The 19218-nt window shown below is 40.5% G+C and overlaps 1 protein-coding gene across 6 annotated transcripts in view; it reads left to right on the top strand.

Moving 5' to 3' along the window:
* C2H14orf180 (chromosome 2 C14orf180 homolog) overlaps positions 1–19218 on the top strand; it is a 54853-nt gene that overhangs the window by 14021 nt on the left and 21614 nt on the right. For all 6 annotated transcript variants that reach the window (XM_043985704.1, XM_043985703.1, XM_043985705.1 and 3 more), the window contains 2 exons: positions 6759–6881; positions 9603–9729. In XM_043985704.1, the coding sequence (XP_043841639.1) occupies positions 6864–6881; positions 9603–9729 (145 nt within the window). In that variant the 5' untranslated portion in view covers positions 6759–6863. The remainder of the gene's footprint in view (positions 1–6758; positions 6882–9602; positions 9730–19218) is intronic.

Raw genomic sequence — 19218 nt, 5'->3', positions numbered from 1 at the left:
CTTTTCGGTCCCCTTCACTATGTCCTTCTTTTCATAGATGGGTATACTGCAGGGTCTTGTCACCTATGACCCCTCTTCTCTTGCTGTGCTCTCTTTTGGTGATTTCCTCATCTCCCGATTCAATCATCAATGACTACATCGATGGCATATTGACTGCCATGGGCCTCAGTTTCTCCATCTGTAAAATGGAGGGAGTTGAAGTAAGTGGAAACTGAGGTCCTTTTCAGCTCCAGAACACTAATCCTATGATATCTACAGAGATGACTCCCAGCTTTATATATCCTGACCCAACCATATTACCAACATCTTTTTTTTACTTTTTTTTTTGAGGCAATTGGGGTTAAGTGACTTGCCCAGGGTCACACACCTAGTAAGTGTTAAGTGTCTGAGGCCAGATTTGAACTCAGGTCCTCCAGACTCCAGGGCCGGTGCTCTATCTACTGCACCACCCAGCTGCCCCACCAACATCTTAATGCTTAAAATGTCCAAAACAGAACTTACTATCTTCCCCACTAAGTCCTCCCCACTCCTGAACATCTCTCTTCCTGTTGAGGACTTCTCTTTCATTCTAGTTAGCAATCTCAGAGTCATCTTCCCCTCCTCATTCTCCCTCACCATAGCTCGTCATCATCCAATCATTTGCCAGTCAATTCTATCACTAAAATCAATCTGTACTCTCCTCTTGATTCACATAGCTAACACCTTAATTCACATCATTATCCCCCTCAAGTGGGCTATCACAGTAACCTCCTGATTGGTCTCCCTGCCTCCAATCTCTCCTCCCCAATGCACCCTTCTCACAGCTGCCAATTTGATAGTCATAAAGCTTAGGTTTGACCATATCGCTCCCTTGCTCAAGGTGCCCCAGTTCAAGGCTTCAGAACTTGTTTGTTTCCCTAACATTTCAATGTTATTATTATCCCCATTTTACAGATGAAGAAACTGAAGCAGAAAGAGGTTAAATGACTTGCTGACTTGCCCAGGGTCACACAGCTAATAAGTGTCTGAGGCCAGATTTTAATTCAGGTCTTCATAACTCCAAGCGCAGAGCTCTATCCACCGAGGCGTCAGTGGCACAGTGGAAAGAGTGCTAAACTTGGAGTCGCCCACTTGCAACTTACAACACTCCCAACTGTACCTGAACCAGAAAAAAATGAAATGGGAAAGTATTTAACCGGATAAATAAAAACACAATAAGACATAAATAATATTACATTGAAAACTAAGTCGAAATGGGATCCTTATGTGCAGATTAATGACCCCTATTTCTATATGACTTTGACACGACTGATCTCAGCTCGATTGTCACATGGGAGACAGAATGGATTTGTTCTGGGCCCCCTAGGGAGGAACAAAAAGAGAACAATGGGAAGAAGGCAACATAGTACAGTGGAAAATGAGTCAGTCCACAGGTCTTTTTTATCAAGTGGGAGGGGGTACAGAATGGAGTGTCCGGGCCTGAGTTCTAATCTTACCTCTCTTCCTTATGGATTTTTATGACCTGGAGCCCAATCACTTTAAGAGCTTATTGGGCCAACATTTTGTTAACCATTAAATAAAGACCTTTGGACGAGATGATCTCTAAGAACCCTTCCAGCTCTAAATCCATGATTCCGAATTGTAGGGAGATTTTGTCTTAATATATAAAGAAAGAAATGAAAAAGAAAGCTTTTCCACCAATCGGATGGCATGCCACGGTGCAAAGAGCCTTTTGGCTCGACCTATATTCAGATTTTGACCCTGAGTCTTACTCTCTGGTTTGACCTTGGATGAGTGCCATTTTTTCTACTGACCTGATTTTCCTTGTATGTAAGAACAAGGATAGACATTCTTGCCCACTCCTGCTTGATGGGATTGTTGTGACCAATGCCTTTTAAGCCTCAAGGGCTTAAAAAGGTAGAAGAAGCTCTAGGTTCAGAGACAGAGGTCCTGAACTCAGAATTCACATCTGCCACTTATTGGTTCTGTGACAACGGATAAGTCATTGGACCCATCAGCCCTTTGGTTTCCTCATTTGTAAAATGGAAGGTTGGACTAGATCTTTAGGGTCCCTTTTGTTTGTTGTTCATTTCAGCCATGTCTTTGTGACCCCACTTGGAGCTTTCAGGAGAGAAATCCTGGAGTGGTTTGCCGTTTCCTTCCCTTAGGGTTCCTTTGAGCTCTAAATTTACTTGAATTTTATTAAATTTAATTTATTAAAAGTGGGAGGCAGCTAGGTGGCACAGTGGATAAAACACCAGCCCTGGATTCAGGAAAACCTGAGTTCAAATCCAGCCTCAGACACTTGACACTAGTTGTGTGACCCTGGGCAAGTCATTTAACCCCAATTGCCTCACAAAAAAAAAAAAAGCCTATTCTGTTCCTGACTCTATGCTAAGTCCTGGACATACAGAGACAAAAATAACAACCGCCATCCTTGCCCTCAAGGAGCTTACATTCTACTGTTTGACCATTGAACACATACTTCTATAAAATGAACACATTCAATAAAACATCCTATGAACTCACATTCCCACAAAACCTTCAAATCGACAGAGTGTGAGTATATCTCTCTGCAAGTGTGATCGTGAGAGTGTATATGAGTGTGTGTACCTCTGTGAGATTGTACTAAGAGCATGCCTGGCTATGAGATTGTGCCTGTGCGGCCAGATAAGTTTGGATGCCTGTGCTCAACTGCCTCCCCGACTATTGTGAGTGCCAACCTCAGGCAAAACTTAAAGGCAACAAAGTTGGACTTTGGAGTCCTGTTTTGTGGCGGCTTCTTCATCACTTATGCATCAGCCTCCTGCTGTTCTCAGGTTCACCCCTGCCACCTCCAGTTACAAGGGCCCCCCCTGGCTTGATTTAGGTTGTCCAAGAAAGACCCAGATCTCTTGTTATTAATCCGCCTGCAGGAGGGGGAGCTGTGGGTGGGGGAGCTCAGGCACGCATGGTGGGCAAGCCTGTCTGAAGTGTGGAGAGCTGAGATAAACCACATTCCCCATCAGTCCTGATGGCTGGCTCCAGCTATAACCCTATTTGCAATAAAACCAGATTCAGTGATATGAGAAAATTGCTTGGTTTCGGGATAATTGAACCAGCCAGGACAGATCTGCACAGAGGCATCATTAACCGAATACTTTGCTCATCTGCAATATTTATTCCTGCGGCAACATGAACAGTCACCCACCCTGTTATCTCCCAGGCGTAAAATTGTTTTATGGCCCCACACACCGTTCTCTATCTAGCTGTCCTCACCAAGGAGCAACCTGCCCCCAACTTTCCACCTCCCACTTCTCAGAGGCATCTGTTCCCTTCTAGAGCAGTCCAAGGGTGAAGGAAATAATAGAATTCATGGGACTTAGAGCTGGAAGGGACAATCTGGTCTAACTGCCTCCTTTTACAGATGAGAAAACTGAGGCTCAGGGGGGCTGACTTGCTAGAGGTCCCACAGTTCATAACAGAGGCTGTATCAAACCCAGGACTTCCTGCTCCACAGACAATGCTCTTGCCATAGAACATGGCCAGATTTCTTTTTTCTTTTCTTTTCTTTTTTTTTTGGTGGGGCAATGAGGGTTAAGTGACTTGCCCAGGGTCACACAGCTAGTAAGTGTCAAGTGTCTGAGGTCAGATTTGAACTCAGCTCCTCCTGAATCCAGGACTGGTGCTCTATCCACTGTACCACCTAGTTGCCCCCAGCCTCAGACTCTTAATGGGCAAGTCACTTCACCTCTTTTTGCCTCAGTTTCCTTAACTGTAAAGTGGGGCTAACAACAGCACCTACTTCCCAGGGTTGTTGTGAAGATCAAAAGAGCCATTTGTAAAGTGCTTAGCACAGTGGCTGACACATAGTAGGTACTTTACCATTGTTTTTTTCCTTCCCTCATCCCCCACTATTACTTTTACTGACTCCTGTACTACTACCCACCCTCCCCTGACACATTATTTCCCTCTTCCCATCACCTCCTCTTCTTTTAGGCAGAATGGTATAATTCTAGATTTAGAATTACAACCACTGGGATTGAATCTCAACTATGACACTTCAGGCTTGGTGACCTTGGACAAGCTGCTGAATCTTGGGATTTTTTTTATCACCCTAATAGCTCCCACTCTGATCCTGAGACCCCTTCCCTCAGGCCTCAAGCCTCTGTTTCTTCATCTGTGAAATGGGGCTAGTAATTCTAATGGTGGGGAGGTAAATTCTTTACAAGTAAACCTTAAATCTTAATAGAAGTGAGTTTTTTGTGGGGCAATGAGGGTTAAGTGACTTGCCCAAGGAGTGTCAAGTGTCTGAGGCCAGATTTGAACTCAGGTTCTCCTGAATCCAGGGCCGGTGCTTTATCTACTGCACCACCTAACTGCCCCCTAGAAATGAGATTTTAAAGATGATTATTATACAAGCTGCCTCTTTCTCTCCACAATCCAAGGGAAAGTTCATCAATCACTAGGAGAGTGCAGCTAAGCCCTGTGGCTAATTATAGTCATCCCTTCCATATCCAACTTTCTCTATCACAGTTTCAATATATCACAGGTCAGCATAAAAAAATTAAATGGGAATTTGGGGGGAGTTTTATGGAAACTGCAGATGATACACAAAAGCCAACAGATGACAAAAAAAGTTTAGAAACTCAGAAGTGCATAAAATATATGTAGAGTATTGCATAATGACATTTTATCTTTTAATAGCATAATAATTCAAACTTCTCTGGTACAAAGGGAGGGCCAAAAAATTTTACACAGATTTTCCAGATTGAGGGGGTGCCATGCCCCTAACCTCCATGACATGGAAGGGATAACTGTACATTGGGTTTTCTACTTCCAGCCCCCAGACATTTTCATCCAGGTGTAGTCAAGTCAGAAAGTCCCCAATTCTGTTTTCTGCTCTTCTTGCTGAAGTCGCCGGGTAGCCTTAGCCAAGTCAGAATCTCAGAATTCTGAGGGACCCAAGAAGCTCTCTAGTTCAAGCCAAAGATCAACAAGCATGCCCTCAACCATACACCCCACAAATGTTTGAAAAGGAGCCTGGTACCTTCCAAAGCAGACTGTAACTTCCAATTTTCAGACTGTAACAATTGTTAAGTCTTTTCTCAGGGGGCAGCTAGGTGGTGCAGTGGATAGAGCACTGGCCCTGGATTCAGGAAGACCTGAGTTCAAATCCAGATTCAGACACTTGACACTTACTAGTTATGTGACCCTGGGCAAGTCACTTAACCCTCATTGCCCTGCCAAAGAAAAAAAAGTTTTTTCTCATCTAAAATAAAATTTACCCATTTCAGTCTTCCCTGTCCTAACACTAAAAAGTGATTCCACCTTCAACCAATCTACATATGTCATGAACCTGAGGCTCATCATGCCCCCTCTCAATGTTCTTCATCTTATTATTCTCTTCTCTAAAATAAGGGCCCCTGAAACTGAACACAATATTCCAGATGGAGATTTAACCAGAGCAGAGGATAGAAGGGGCTATCTCCTCTCTCATTCTATATACCAAATCCTTCAATACAGACCAAGATCATAGTAGTTTGTTTTGGTTTTGGTTTTTTTTGCTAATATGTTATACTCTTAAATTATACTAAGCTTGCATTCCACTAAGAACCCCAGATCTTTTTCAGATGAACTGCTGTCTAGTTGGGCCTTTACAATCTCATACTTGTGAAGATGACTATTTTTAACCAAAGACTACACATTTAGCCTATTAAATTCATCTTGCTAATAGATTTGGCTATCTGGGCCTGTCAAACTTTTTTTGAATCCCAATTCTGTAAGCCACCCAGTTTTATTTCATCTGAAAATTTGATAATTAAGGTCACCTAGGTGGCACAGTGGATAGAGCAGTGGACCTGGAGTCGGGCTCAGTTCAAATTCAACCTCAGACTCTTACTAGCTATGTGACCCTGGGCAAGTCACTTAAGTTCTCTTTGCCTCAGTTTCCTTATCTGTAAAATGGGGATAATAATAGCACCTACCTCCCAGAGTTGTTGTGAGGATTAAAGGAAATAATAATTACAAAATGTTTCGAACAGTGCCTGGCATGTAATAAGTGCTGTATGTAGTATGTTAGCTGTTGTTTGTTGTTGTTGTTGTAGCTATCTATCCAAGTAATTAATAAAAATCTTAAACAGCACAAGAGCAAGAGCAGATCCTTGAGACGGTTCACTTTACATGTTTCTGTTATTTAATTCGACCTCACAAAAATCTCATGAGATAGTTAGCACAGCTCCTACCTCTTTGACAGATAATTGTTGTTGCCGAGTTGTTTTTCAGTTGTGTCCAAATACTCATGATCCCACTTAAGGTTTTCTTGGCGAAGATCCTGAAGGGGTTTGTCATTTTCTCCTCCCGCACATTTTACAGATGAGGAAACTGAGGGAATCAGGGTTAAGCGACTTTCCCAGGATCACACAGCTAGTAAGTGTCTGAGGCCAGATTTGAACTTAGAAGATGAGTCCTCCAGACTCTAGGATTGGCATTCTATCCACTGTACCCTGTTATCTTCCCACTCTATCTTGGACAGATAGAAACCATACCTGTTTTTCAGAGAACTAGAAACGTTGGGGAGGGGGTCCCTAATGTAGCCTACACACCCAGTCAGTCTTTCCTATTGTGGCATCAACTAGTTTCATCACATCCCTGGGAAACCTGTGGAAATCATGACATCCTGCACCAAGGACTGTTCCTCAGATTTGGGTCTAAGGGGAGGTATCTGAAGTTGAGAAACACTGATGTGAAGGGAAATTTAAAATATATCCTTCTTCTTTTCTCCTTTTCTACATTGTGAGGTCTTACCACTTGGGACTTTCAGGAGCAGGCCCGGCAAAGATCCAGGCCAGAGGCACGGCATCAGCTTGGGACAGTATGAGAACGCAAAAGATTCAGTTACTCCAATGCACAAGAAAGAGCAGGTAAGGCAGCCAGGTCAGTGTCATCCAAAGAGTCACAGAATCCCTGGTCTGGAGGGACCTCAGAAATTGGCTAGTCCAACCCATACAGGCGTTCCCTCTGCAGCATCCCCAAGTGGGTACCTAGCCTCCACTTGGATAGAACTGGTATTATCTCAGCAAGTAGAAGGTGAGAAGAGAAAATACCAAACAAAGAGACCAGCACAAACAAAGACTTGGAGACCAGAAGTCAAGCTCTCCAGCCTCTTAAAAAGAAGGGTCAAGTATTACTGACATCACCATAGTGATGTATCTAAATATCTAAATATAGAAGCCATTTTAAGGCTATTTGGCCCCTGTCAGAAGAACAAGGAGAGAATCAGTATATTATACTTGAAAGACTGATGCTGCGGGCAGGTAGGTGGCTCAGTGGATAAAGCACCAGCCCTGAATTCAGGAGGACCTGAGTTCAAATCTGGCCTCAGACACTTGACACTTACTAGCTTTGTGACCCTGGGCAAGTCACTTAACCCTCATTGCTCCACAAAAAAAAAAGAAAAAGAAAAAGAAAAAGAAAGTAAAGACTGATGCTGATAACAAATATAGCAGACCCAGGTTTGAATCTCAGCTCAGCTGTTTTGTTACCTTTAGACCTGGAGCAAGTCATGTAGCTTGGCAGTACCTGAGTTTCTAATCTGTAAGATTCTTTGGTCCTTAAAGTATTATGGGAACAGGTGTTACTGCTTTATTAACAGGGCTTTCAAAAATGGAAGGGACTGGGGGCAGCTAGATGGCCCAGTGGTTAAAGCGCTGGCCCTGGATTCAGGAGTACCTGAGTTCAAATCCAGCCTCAGACACTTAACACTTACTAGCTGTGTGACCCTGGGCAAGTTACTTAACCCCCATTGCCCCGCAAAAAAAAAAAAAAATGGAAGGGACTGCCCTGAGTTACTCAAGGCATTAAGACAGAAGATGCCAGTCCCATGAACTTGCTGTCATGTCAGCACTGTCCAATAATGGAGCTCATGGCATCTGGAGGTCATGAGTTCTGTGTCACCAGAATTGTTCAGACAGAGGGTGGCTGACCTCATGTCAAGAATATTGTCTAGGAGATTTCTGCCCTTGAAGGGAGTTTGGACTAGGTGCCCAATGAAGTCCCTTCGAGCTCTGGGATTCGATGATTTTATAATGGTATGAATCACCTCTGACAGCTAGGTCCTGCCTTGGGGCAGGGCAGTTAGCTTTAATGCACATGGAGAGAACTGGGCTGAAGTAACAGGCTGGGAGCTTTGAAACTCTGGTACTGTAAATCAGGTGGAAGCCGTGCTCCCAGCACTAAGGGTGACACCTCCATGGAGACTTAAGCCAAACCTTCCCTTAATTGCTGAAATAATGGACCCAGTGTCGGAGGCTGCTGTGAACGTTCAGGCATTGAGATGGGCGGGGGGAGGCAGAGGAAGAAGAGGTGAGATACAAGCTCTGGCAGAGAGATCCGTCATCCTTCTATGAGCTCCATATATTCAGTCATTCTGACATTTAAGATCAGCGATGTTGGAAATGGAATGGAGAGGTAGGGGAAGGGAGAGGGTACAGAGGTGAATACCATGGGGTCCTGATTTCAAAGGCATGTGATTTATACTTGAATTACAGGGGCAAGGAAGACACCTCCAGCCTCATACAACCCAAGCCATTTGGGTTGTATTGGACTGAATTTGACCAGAACTGTCAGGGTGGGTAGGCAGTGGGGAAAAGGGAAAGGAACAACAGACTGGGAATTAGGAACTCACATCTCAGCTCCTCCATTTAATACCTGAGTGACCTCGGTCATTTCCCTTCCCCTGTCTGTCCTCTTCTGAAACAAAATAAGGAATTAGACAAAATGGCCTAGATTTCCAATTTAGCCTGTCTATATATTGTTTGTACAGAATTATTTCCATATTGCCTTTCCCATTAGACTATGAGATCCCTGAAAACTTGTGGGGTTTGTTTGTGGGGTTGCCTTTCTTTGTATCCCCAACACTTACTACAGAACTTGGCACATAATGGGTGCTTAATTGAGTGAGACAGGGAGATAGTGCCTGAAAGGGTTAACAGATAAACTAACCTTTGTGTTCTTACAGTAACCAAGAGGATTTGTCCCTATCAACCCTCACCATCAACAGAAACAATAACCAGGGACCATTAACCATTAATAGCCATTAATGCTCCTGGATGACAGAACACCTAGATCAAAGTACTGGGCAGATGGGGCCCAACATTTCTTCCCTTCAGGGACTTTATTATCCAATCAAACTGGCCTTCTTGCAGTTCTTCAAATACAACTACTCATCTCCTCTCTCTTCACCTTTGCATGTGCTGTTCCAGATGCCTGGAAGGCACACCCTGGTCATCTCTCTCTCTCTCTCTTAAAGATCCCTAATTTTCTTCACAACTCAGCTCAAGTGCCACCTTCTACAGGAAAACTTTCCCAATCCCCTCCCCTCAAAAAATTACATTGAATTTATTCTGTATCTACATATACACACATCCATACGTCCATACATACATACATACATACATACATACATACATACATACATACATACATACATACATACATCTTCCCCCAATAGAATATAAACTTCCTGAGAATAGGGAATATTTCACTTTTGTATTTCAAATTCCAAGTACAGTTCCTGGCACACAGTCGGTGCTTAATAAGTGCTTATTGATTCTTTAACCAATTAAATCTTATCCCCTTCCCAGACTGGAGGCTGTAAGTGCCCACCTTCCATCTTGAGACGGAAGCCACCAGAGTACTCTGTGACAGGTGACAGAAAAAGGGCTGAGAGGCGGGTACGCTTCCAAGAGCCCGAGGGGACGGCTGTGCATGGTATGTATGCAGTGGTATGTATGCTGGAGTGGACATGGGCAGTGGTGTGAGCCTGCAGGAGGCAGTGGATGAAGGGCTGCAGATTTTTGGATGTCAGATCCAATGTTCTTTCCACCACTACCCTCTATTCCCTTCTCTTCTCATAGATGGAACCATAGGGCCCTTTGCAAAGACTTAGTTGTGTCATCCGCTCCCACTTTGAGAATTTATTCATTTGTTATTGGTAACATCAAACCCTCTTGAACTTCTGAAGTGAAGGGAAATCCTATTTATTCCAAATCCACTAATACTACCTTCTTCCATGTGCACAGCCCTATACAGCTTAAAGGAGTTTCAAGCACACTCTCTTTTGATCTCTCTAACAACCCTGTTAGAAAATCAGGGCAGATGGTATTATCACCATTTTATAAATAGGGAAATGGAGGGCCAGAAAGATGAAGTGACTTATCCAAGGTCACACAGCTCACCAGTATTGGAGCAAGACGTGGGAGACAATTGTTCCAATTCCTAAATCTATCCACTGCACCACTTAGCTGCCTATATTTTTATTTTTGTTACCCTGAGTTACTTCTCTATAAAACCAGAGAGTTCAAATTCTCAAAATAATGTTTACATCTAGTACAATGACAAATGAAAATCATAATAATGACTCTGTGTCATGGTGGAAAAAAAAATCTGAATCATTAGGGGAAAATCATTATAATCCTATAGCTGAGAGCTATAGTGGAGCAGTGAGCAGAACACTGTGCCACCACCATCATGATCAATTTAGACCTGAAAGTGACCTTAGAGTGATGTGGGGATGGATTTAATTGATCGAATTGATCTTGAGGCATTGCAGAGAATTATAAGACTCAGTGACTCAGTTTCCCAAGTTTTATTAAAATACTCTGGAGGCAGCTAGATGGTGCAGTGGATAAAGCACCAGCCCTGGATTCAGGAGTACCTGAGTTCAAATCCGGGCTCAGACACTTTACACTTACTGTCTGTGTGACCCTGGGCAAGTCACTTAACCCCCATTGCCCCGCAAAAAAAAAAAAAATACTCTGAGGCCACAGGGAGACACCAAGGAGATTGTGTCTCAATTTGGGAGATGGAAATGGTTATATTTATAGTGAGAAAAAGTAGGTTATCTCCTCATTATCTTACTCTCCTCCTTAAGGAGGTTCATGGGAGGTCTTATCCTAATTTGGACTTCCTGGGGTCCTAAGACAACCCCCAGGTGGGTACCTTTTTCTTGGAGGTGTGTTTTGGGGGTTTGCAAGTCATAAGGGAAACCTAAGGACACATTTGGTCTTTTTCTGCGCATGTTCCGAAAGACCTGCTTAAACTTGTCAGACCCAGAGGGTCTCAGTGTTTTTGACATTTCTTTACTTAAGATCTGGTTTCTAGGTGTTCTGTCATCCAGGAGCATTAATGGCTATTAATGGTTAATGGTCCCTGGTTATTGTTTCTGTTGATGGTGAGGGTTGATAGGGACAAATCCTCTTGGTTACTGTAAGAACACAAAGGTTAGTTTATCTGTTAACCCTTTCAGGCACTATTGATAACTCAAGTCTTAGGTTATCTACTCACCTTTTTTGGAGCTCCTGTCTTAGAGCTCAGATTTTAGGTTGTCTGTTAACCCTTTTTAGCCTCCTCCATCAAGAGAACTCCTAACCCAACCTCCTCATTCTTCAGATGAGGAGACTGAAACCCAGGGAGGCTGAATGATTTTCCTGACACCTGACAGGTCAGATTCAAACTTGGGTCTTCCTGACTCCAGGCCCAGCACTCAATACAGTTCTCTAGCTACCTGTCTCCATGATGAGCACATGTCATGAATTAGTCCATAAGGCCTTAGGATTTAGGGAAACAGACCTTAGATAAGATCATCTTGTGCTGGGGTTCTTCACCTTTTTTATGTCATGGCAGTCTGATGAAGCATAGCTTTGGACGCCTTCTCAGAATCACATTTTTTATTTTTATTTTAAATTTTTTTTTTTAGTGAGGCAATTGGGGTTAAGTGACTTGCCCAGGGTCACACAGCTAGTAAGTGTTAAGTGTCTGAGGCCGGATTTGAACTCGGGTCCTCCTGAATCCAGGGCCTGAATCCACTGCGCCATCTAGCTGCCCCTAGAATCACATTTTTTAAATGCATAAAACAAAATACATAGAATTCCAAAGGAAACCAATTATATTGAAATACAGTTATGAAAATATTATAAAAGCAAGCTCATCGACCTCAGACTAAGAACCCTTGATTTAGTCTAATATTTGATAGGAAGTAGTTGAAGCCCATCGAGTTTAAAAGGACTTGCCCATGGTTACACAAATAGCGAATAATAGAATCCAGATTCAAACCTAGATCTCCCTTCAAATTTATATAGTACATTGTACTGCCTTTCCTAAAGAGAAGTCACCAGAAAGAAAAAATAACAGATTATCTTCAATAGCCACCCAAGAAATGAAGCTTGATCTAATACCAAAAATAAAACAAACTAAGCAATATCAGATAATAATTGCTCTAAAGGGAATTATCAATTATTTTTGGTATCTGTAAAGAAATATCTATTATCTATAATGTAAGTTCTGTCATCAATAAAAATGAAACAAACTGATAGCAGAAGTCAGCTACATGGAAAAAGCAGTGGAAATTTTAAATAAAGAAATGGGATCAATGGGAAATGATTCTCTTGCTGGAAGGCAAATTAGAAGCAGCAGAGCATGAAGCAAAACAAGGTCAAAGGATAACTCAACTGGAAGAACGTTTGATGACTTTAGAAGCAAAAATGGAACTAGTAGAGAGTTTAGAGAGAGAATTTGTTATTATATTACCTGAAAATGAAAAGAAATCAAGTCTAACCACTTTTTTTCATAAAAATGTTTAAGAAAAGTTCCTGGAAATAACAAGATTGCAAGACAACTATAGATGAATGAAATTCAGGAAACCTCCTAAGAGGTACAAGTCAGATTCAACTCACCCAAACACTTATTGTCCTCAAACATCAAAGGTGCCCCAATTTGAATTTCACAGGATTATTCACCCATCATGAGAAAACAGAGAAAAAGCTGGAACATGATGTATAGAAAGTAAAGAAAATTGGACTTCATCTGTGACTCTTCTACTGAGCTAAACTATGGAAAATATTCAAAGATAAACAACATATGTTTGATTCCCCACAACATTTCCAAGTTTCTATAGTAAAAAGACTGACTGGTGCCTTTCAAATGCAAATCAACCCAGGAACAAGCCTCCAGGTGCTATAGTTCCTGGAGAGACCTTATTTGAAATGCAAATCATTGGTGACCATGAAGTAAAATTCTGAATCAGTAAATCACTAGAAGGGAACTCTGTGTAAATGTTATATGGGGTTAGCAAAATAACAATAGTTGTGTTATGACCTGAAATTATCTTTCGGGGCAGAGGAACAGAAGTGCATGGAAAATAATTATCATTCATGCTCAGAGGGAACAAAAATTCAGATGGGTTGTTATAGTCTGATATGCTCTCATGGGATGGAAGCATAGACTCTGAAAGGGGAACATGGAAATGTTGTACAGAAATAGAAACACTTATGCAGCTAGAGAGAGAGGTCTGCAGCTGTGTTGTTGGAGTATGAGGTATCAGAAAGTACACAGGAATGACCAGAATGTAGACATGGTTCTTGTCCTGGAACCATCATGTGGGATCGTCCAAAGAACTAAGGATTTTTCACAATGAGGAAAGGCCAGAAGCAAGGTCTTTTTGATTGATAATTAAAGGTCACGAATGGACTCCTGGTTATGGGGAGGGGGGTGAGGAGAGGGAAGGGAATGCTAGAGATCAATTAACCAACAAATAGTATTTATAAGCCTAATATAACAAAGGAACAAAAGTAAATGGAGGGTCACAAAGAGGAGGGTTTTTATTATGAAGGTCACAAATACCAAATTAAAAAAATATTGGGAGAAAGAGGGGAGAGTGGGTAATCTTTTTTTTTTTAAATGGGTAATCTTAAAAGCTGGGAAAGGTGAGAAAGAGAAGAAAAAGCATTTAAGTTCCAACTATATGACAAGCATTGTGTTAGGTACTATTGTAATAGAGGAAAATGGGGTATGGTTTGGGTTAGGGGTTGGGGTTCTTAGGAATTCCTCTTTAAAGAATTACACCCTCTTGCACACAAAAGTGGTTAGAATAAGGTGGTAGTTTATTTAGGGGCAAGGGAAGGGAAGGGTGGGGGGAGGGAAACCATGAAAGAAATCCTTGGACTTCCCATGGGGAGATAGGCACAAAGCACGTGGCTCAGAGGTACCAATCTCCTCGTGCAGGAGACTGGCAGGTACTTTTATAGAGGACTGATGGGAATGGACCATCTGCTTGTGGAAAGTTCCTTTAGTGAGGGAGGACCATCCCCCACTGGCAGTGACTGGAGGAATTGGGTGAGGGGTGGCTGCGGATCTCTCTTCAGGACACTAAGGCTGCAGCCACACCCAAATTTATCTCCCCAGGGATAAGGAAGACCAGAATGAAGGGTGGGAATCCGAAGCTAGCTCAGTCCAGCTCAGTCCGATTTGGTTCTGATTATCTCTCTGTAGGCATATCTGTCCTCTGGTTTAGCCTCTCAAGGACAAAATTCCTTGTGTGCCCCAGAGAACTTCTCCATGACACTATAAAGGGAGAAAAAGCACTAGTCAGTTGAACCAGTCCAGAAATTGAAGTTAATGCTTTGTGAATGTGTTGAGGTATCTGGTTTGAGGAGCTATAGGGATTGGTGAGGAGGGGTGCAGTATAAATACAGAAAAAAAGAAAAATCCAAACAACTGAATGTTTCTTGTGCTGGGCACTGTTCAAAGCCCCAGGAACATAAGGAATAAGGGGAGAAAGCCCTACCCTTAAGGAACATACTATTAGAGATAAATGAACTAATCCAGAAACTGGGGTATCTGGATTCAAATTGTGTCAAAGGTTTGGGTTGTCACAGGAAGTATGTGTGTATTAAGTGTCTCAACAGGTGGAGTCTAAAAGGCCTAAATTCAAATCCAGTCTCAGACGCTTACTAGCTATGTGACCCTGGTCAAGTCACTTACCTTCTATTTGCCTCCAGTTCCTCATCTGTAAATAAAATGTCAATAGTAATAGCACCTACCTCCCAAAATTGTTGTAAGAATCAAATGAGATAATAATTTAAAAGTACCTAACATATAGTAAGTGCTATATAAATATTAACTATTATTAATTTACACAGAACATGTAACCAAAAGATGTAGGCCCAAATATAGATTAAAAAGCAAAAATGACTTGGTTACGACTGAATTAAGGACCAAATTATAAAAAAATATATACTTATACGTATAATAATACAGAATACCAAAATTTATGGAATGCAGCTTTAGTAGTTCTAAGACAATTTGTTTACTTATTGATAAAAGAGAAAAAGAGGAGATTGGTGCACTCTTTCCAGTTTTAAAAAATTGGACACCTAAATGAACTCTAAAAAAAACTTTAAGGTCAAATGAGAATTTTTTTAACTTAAATAAGAAAGCCTATTTAATTAATAAATAAAACAAAGCATTGACATGGGGATTGGGACCTATCATGGAATTAAGGGACTTAAAGTTTAAACTGGCCAACTAGATATCAGGACTGATGCACTTTAAAAGTTTGGACAGACTAAGTTCTATAGCAGGAAAGTCAGTTAGGCAGCTACTACCTGAGCTAGAAGACAGAGATAACTCCAGAGGTCGGGACTATCATTCCAAAAGAAAATCCCCCTGACTCTCAGGAACTTTTCCCCACCCCACCCCACCCCCAAAAGGAACTTTCCATTGTCAGGTGGTCACCGCATCTCTCCTCTATAAAAGCTTTGGCCTCCCTTCCTGTTGAGGAGAAAGATGTTTCTAAACCATCTCCTCCCCTTGAGGTGAAATCTTTGATTTCCCTCTGGGTCACTTTCTCCATCACCCAAATAAAGGACCATCTTTATTCTCATTGGATTGTGTGCAAGAGTTGTCATTCTTTAAAGAGGAATACCTAAGCACCCCCACCACCTATTTCCCTTTCCCCATGACAGCATTTAAATTAATAAACTATTACCTATAGTGACAAAAAAGAAGACAAAACAAGTTGGCCAGGATAAAAAGCAATAAGAAAGAAATCATAAGTCATAAAGAAATAAAAGAAATTATTAGAGAATATTATGCAGTGTTATGGCAAAAATAAAAATGTAAAAGAAATTAATACCTATAAAAATATAAAATTTTCAAATATACAAAACACAAAATAAATTATTTTATTTTAGTAAGTAAATATGGAAAAAAGCCACCAAGTGAACTCCCCTATAGGAAAAAAAATCACCAGAACTAAATATATTCTTGAATGCATTCTAGCAAACATTCAAAAAAACAAATGAATTCAAGTTCTCAAAAATTAAGAAGAGATAGTACTCTACCCAATTCCTTCTATGAGACAAATGTGGTTTTAATATATAAAATGGGGAATGACACGGCAGAGAAAGAAAACTATAGGCCAATAAAATGAATATAGGTACAAAAATATTAAATTCCTGGCAAATACAATATGTCCATAATTTACTCATCATGATCAAGTGGGACTTCCAGGAAGATTACAAGGACAATTAAATGTTAAGAAGTTAATTGGCATAATAGAAGCTCACCATTATTAATCAACATAATCCTAGAAATATTGGCAATAGCAGTAAGAAAAATGAATGGATGAGCATTGGCAAGGAGAAAGCAAAAATATTTCTCCTTGCAAATGACTTGATAGTTTATTTAGATAAACAATAGAATAACGCAGAATAATAATAACAGCTAACATTTAAATAGCACCTTCTATGTGCTGGGCACTGTGCTAAGTGCTTTACAGTTATCATTTGATTTGATCCTCACAACAACCCTGGGAGGTAGGCACTATTATGATTCCCATTTTTACAGTTACTTGGGGGTCACACAGTCAATAAAAGTGATCAAGGTCAGATTTCCTGTCTCTAAGGCCCAGTGCTCCATTCACTGAACCACTTCATTGCCTCAGTCTCAAAACTTCAGCATAGAAAGAGATGTCAGAGGCCACGTAGTCCAAACTATACCTGAACAAGAAATCTCCCCACCGTGTAATCATTTATTATGACTAACATGAGATCACTTAGTTTTTGCTCATAGTCAGTTCATGAGAAAGAATCTGCTAGTCTTTCTGCCATCAAAACTTAATCTAGAGGCAGGTAGGTGGCTCATTAGATAAAGCACCAACCCTGGACTCAGGAGGACCTGAGTTCAAATCTGGCATCAGACACTTGATACATACTAGCTATGTGACCCTGGGCAAGTCACTTAACCCCATTAGCCCTGCAAAAAAACAAAAACCAAAACCAAAACCTTAATCTATATCTATAGTTCTGCCCTCTGAAGCTAAGCAGGTTATTGTAATCTTTCTACACTTTAAATATTGAAAATTGCCTCACCTTAATTTTCTATTACCCATGCTTAATTTAAATAATGTAGGGGGGGACACAGTTGATAGTGCACTGGACTTGGGAACAGGAAGACCAGAGTTTGAATTTGCCTCAGACATTTCCTAGTTGTGAGATCCTGGGCAAGTCACTTAATCTCTCTCAGCCTCAGTTTCCTAATCTATAAGATGGCTATAATAATAATACCAATTTCATCAGATTGTTGTGAGGTTCAGGTGAGTTAATATATGTAAATTGCTTCGCAGAGCTTAATGTGCATATATAAATGCTATCTATGAACTATTCAATTAAATATGTTGGGGAAATAGGTTAGTAATTTGGTAAAAAAAAATGGAACCTTGCCAACATCTCATATCATAAGCCACAATAAATTCCAAATGGATCAATGAATTAAATATGAAACACAAACAGATAAACATCACTTCTTTTAAAAAGCTATAGGATAAGAGAATGTTATATATCTTCACAACTGTAAAAATAATGAAACTTAAATTATGACTTGAAGGAAATTTTAAGAGCTAAAGTTAATGAAATTTATTCTATAAATTCTTTTGCACAATGAAAAGAAAATGCATCCAGAATTAAGAAGAAACACAAATGAAGGAAAGTGATTTTTCATCAGTCTTTTCTGATGAAAGTCCAACATATAAAAATCATAAGAAACTCATAAAAAGAATAAGAGTCATTCTCCAATAGATAAATGCTCATTGTATCCAAAAGACATTTCCTCAGAGAGTGAAACAGAAATTTACAGCATGAAAAAATGTCCAGAATCTCTCATTCTCAGTAAAATACAAATGTAAGCAACTGAACTCCTACTGAAATTCATCAGTTTGACAAAGATAATAAAAGATACAAAAATCCATGGCTAACATTGCTAAGGGAAAACAGATACACTGTCAATGCTGCTGGAGTTGCAGGTTCCTAGTATGTTTTTGGAAGGAATGTGAAATTATACAGTAAGACAATGAAACACAAATGGGTGTCCCTTTTGACCCATTGATCTCATTCCTGGAAATATTCTCCAGGGTGATTATTGACAGGGGTTGGGGGGTGGGGGAGTTATAAGTACATAAATATTCCTATTTATAACAGCAGAAAATGTTAGAAACAAACTAGGTATCCATCCATTGTGGAACTGCTGAACAAATTATGGTAAATAAATGCAAATAGAAAAGTAGTGTGTCATAAGGAACAATTTAAAGAAATATCAGAAGATTTATATGGAGTGATAAATGCAAAAAAGTAGAACCAAAAGAACAATATACATGTTAATAACTATGTAGTTAAAGTCAACAGTAAGAACAACAAATTCATCTTATACACACAGTGAGAAAGTTCAAAAAAGATTGAGAAAACAGGGATGAAATGAGTTAAAGACAATATACACATTTTTAATAGGGTCAAGGACTGGTAAGCTTCAGGAGCTTATAAACTCATCCACTTATTTACAATATCGTGTTTGCTTCAGCTTTTATCCTTTTTTCTTGTTTCCTTCTTCTTAGTCATTTGTTTACATATTTCGATGCCTCTCAGTGGAAATTAAAATAAATTTCATATTTAAAAAAACAAAGATAATTTGCAGTTCTCCAGCCCTAATGGGGTATGAGCTGTTTTGATTAACTGGGAAATTGAGCTCATTTTCCAACCAAACCATGATTCACACCCCACCCCCACCTCCCGCTTTCCTATTCCTTCCTAGACACAAAACCTTGCAATAATATTTTACTCTCTGCAGTCCTTTACTCCCCCACCTCCCACATCAATCAGTGTCCAAGACTTTCATTCCCCTCCTTTTCATTCTCATTTCTATGACCTTAGTTCAGGCCCTCATCAGCTCTTACCCACACTTTTATAATAACCTCTCAACTAGTCTCTCTGCCTCCTATCTCTTTAATTTTTCAAAACTCTTTCAATTAATTACAGAACAAACATATGTTGGGCATGCAGAATCCTATACTTGACTTCACTGTGGGAGAGTTTTAGATGGATATGAACCTCCCATTATCAACAAGCATTACATCAGAGCCCCAGAGTGTTT

The sequence above is a fragment of the Dromiciops gliroides genome, chromosome 2 (assembly GCF_019393635.1).
Source record: "Dromiciops gliroides isolate mDroGli1 chromosome 2, mDroGli1.pri, whole genome shotgun sequence".
Lineage (NCBI taxonomy): Eukaryota > Metazoa > Chordata > Mammalia > Microbiotheria > Microbiotheriidae > Dromiciops > Dromiciops gliroides.
This window is presented reverse-complemented; position numbering and strand designations above follow the sequence as displayed.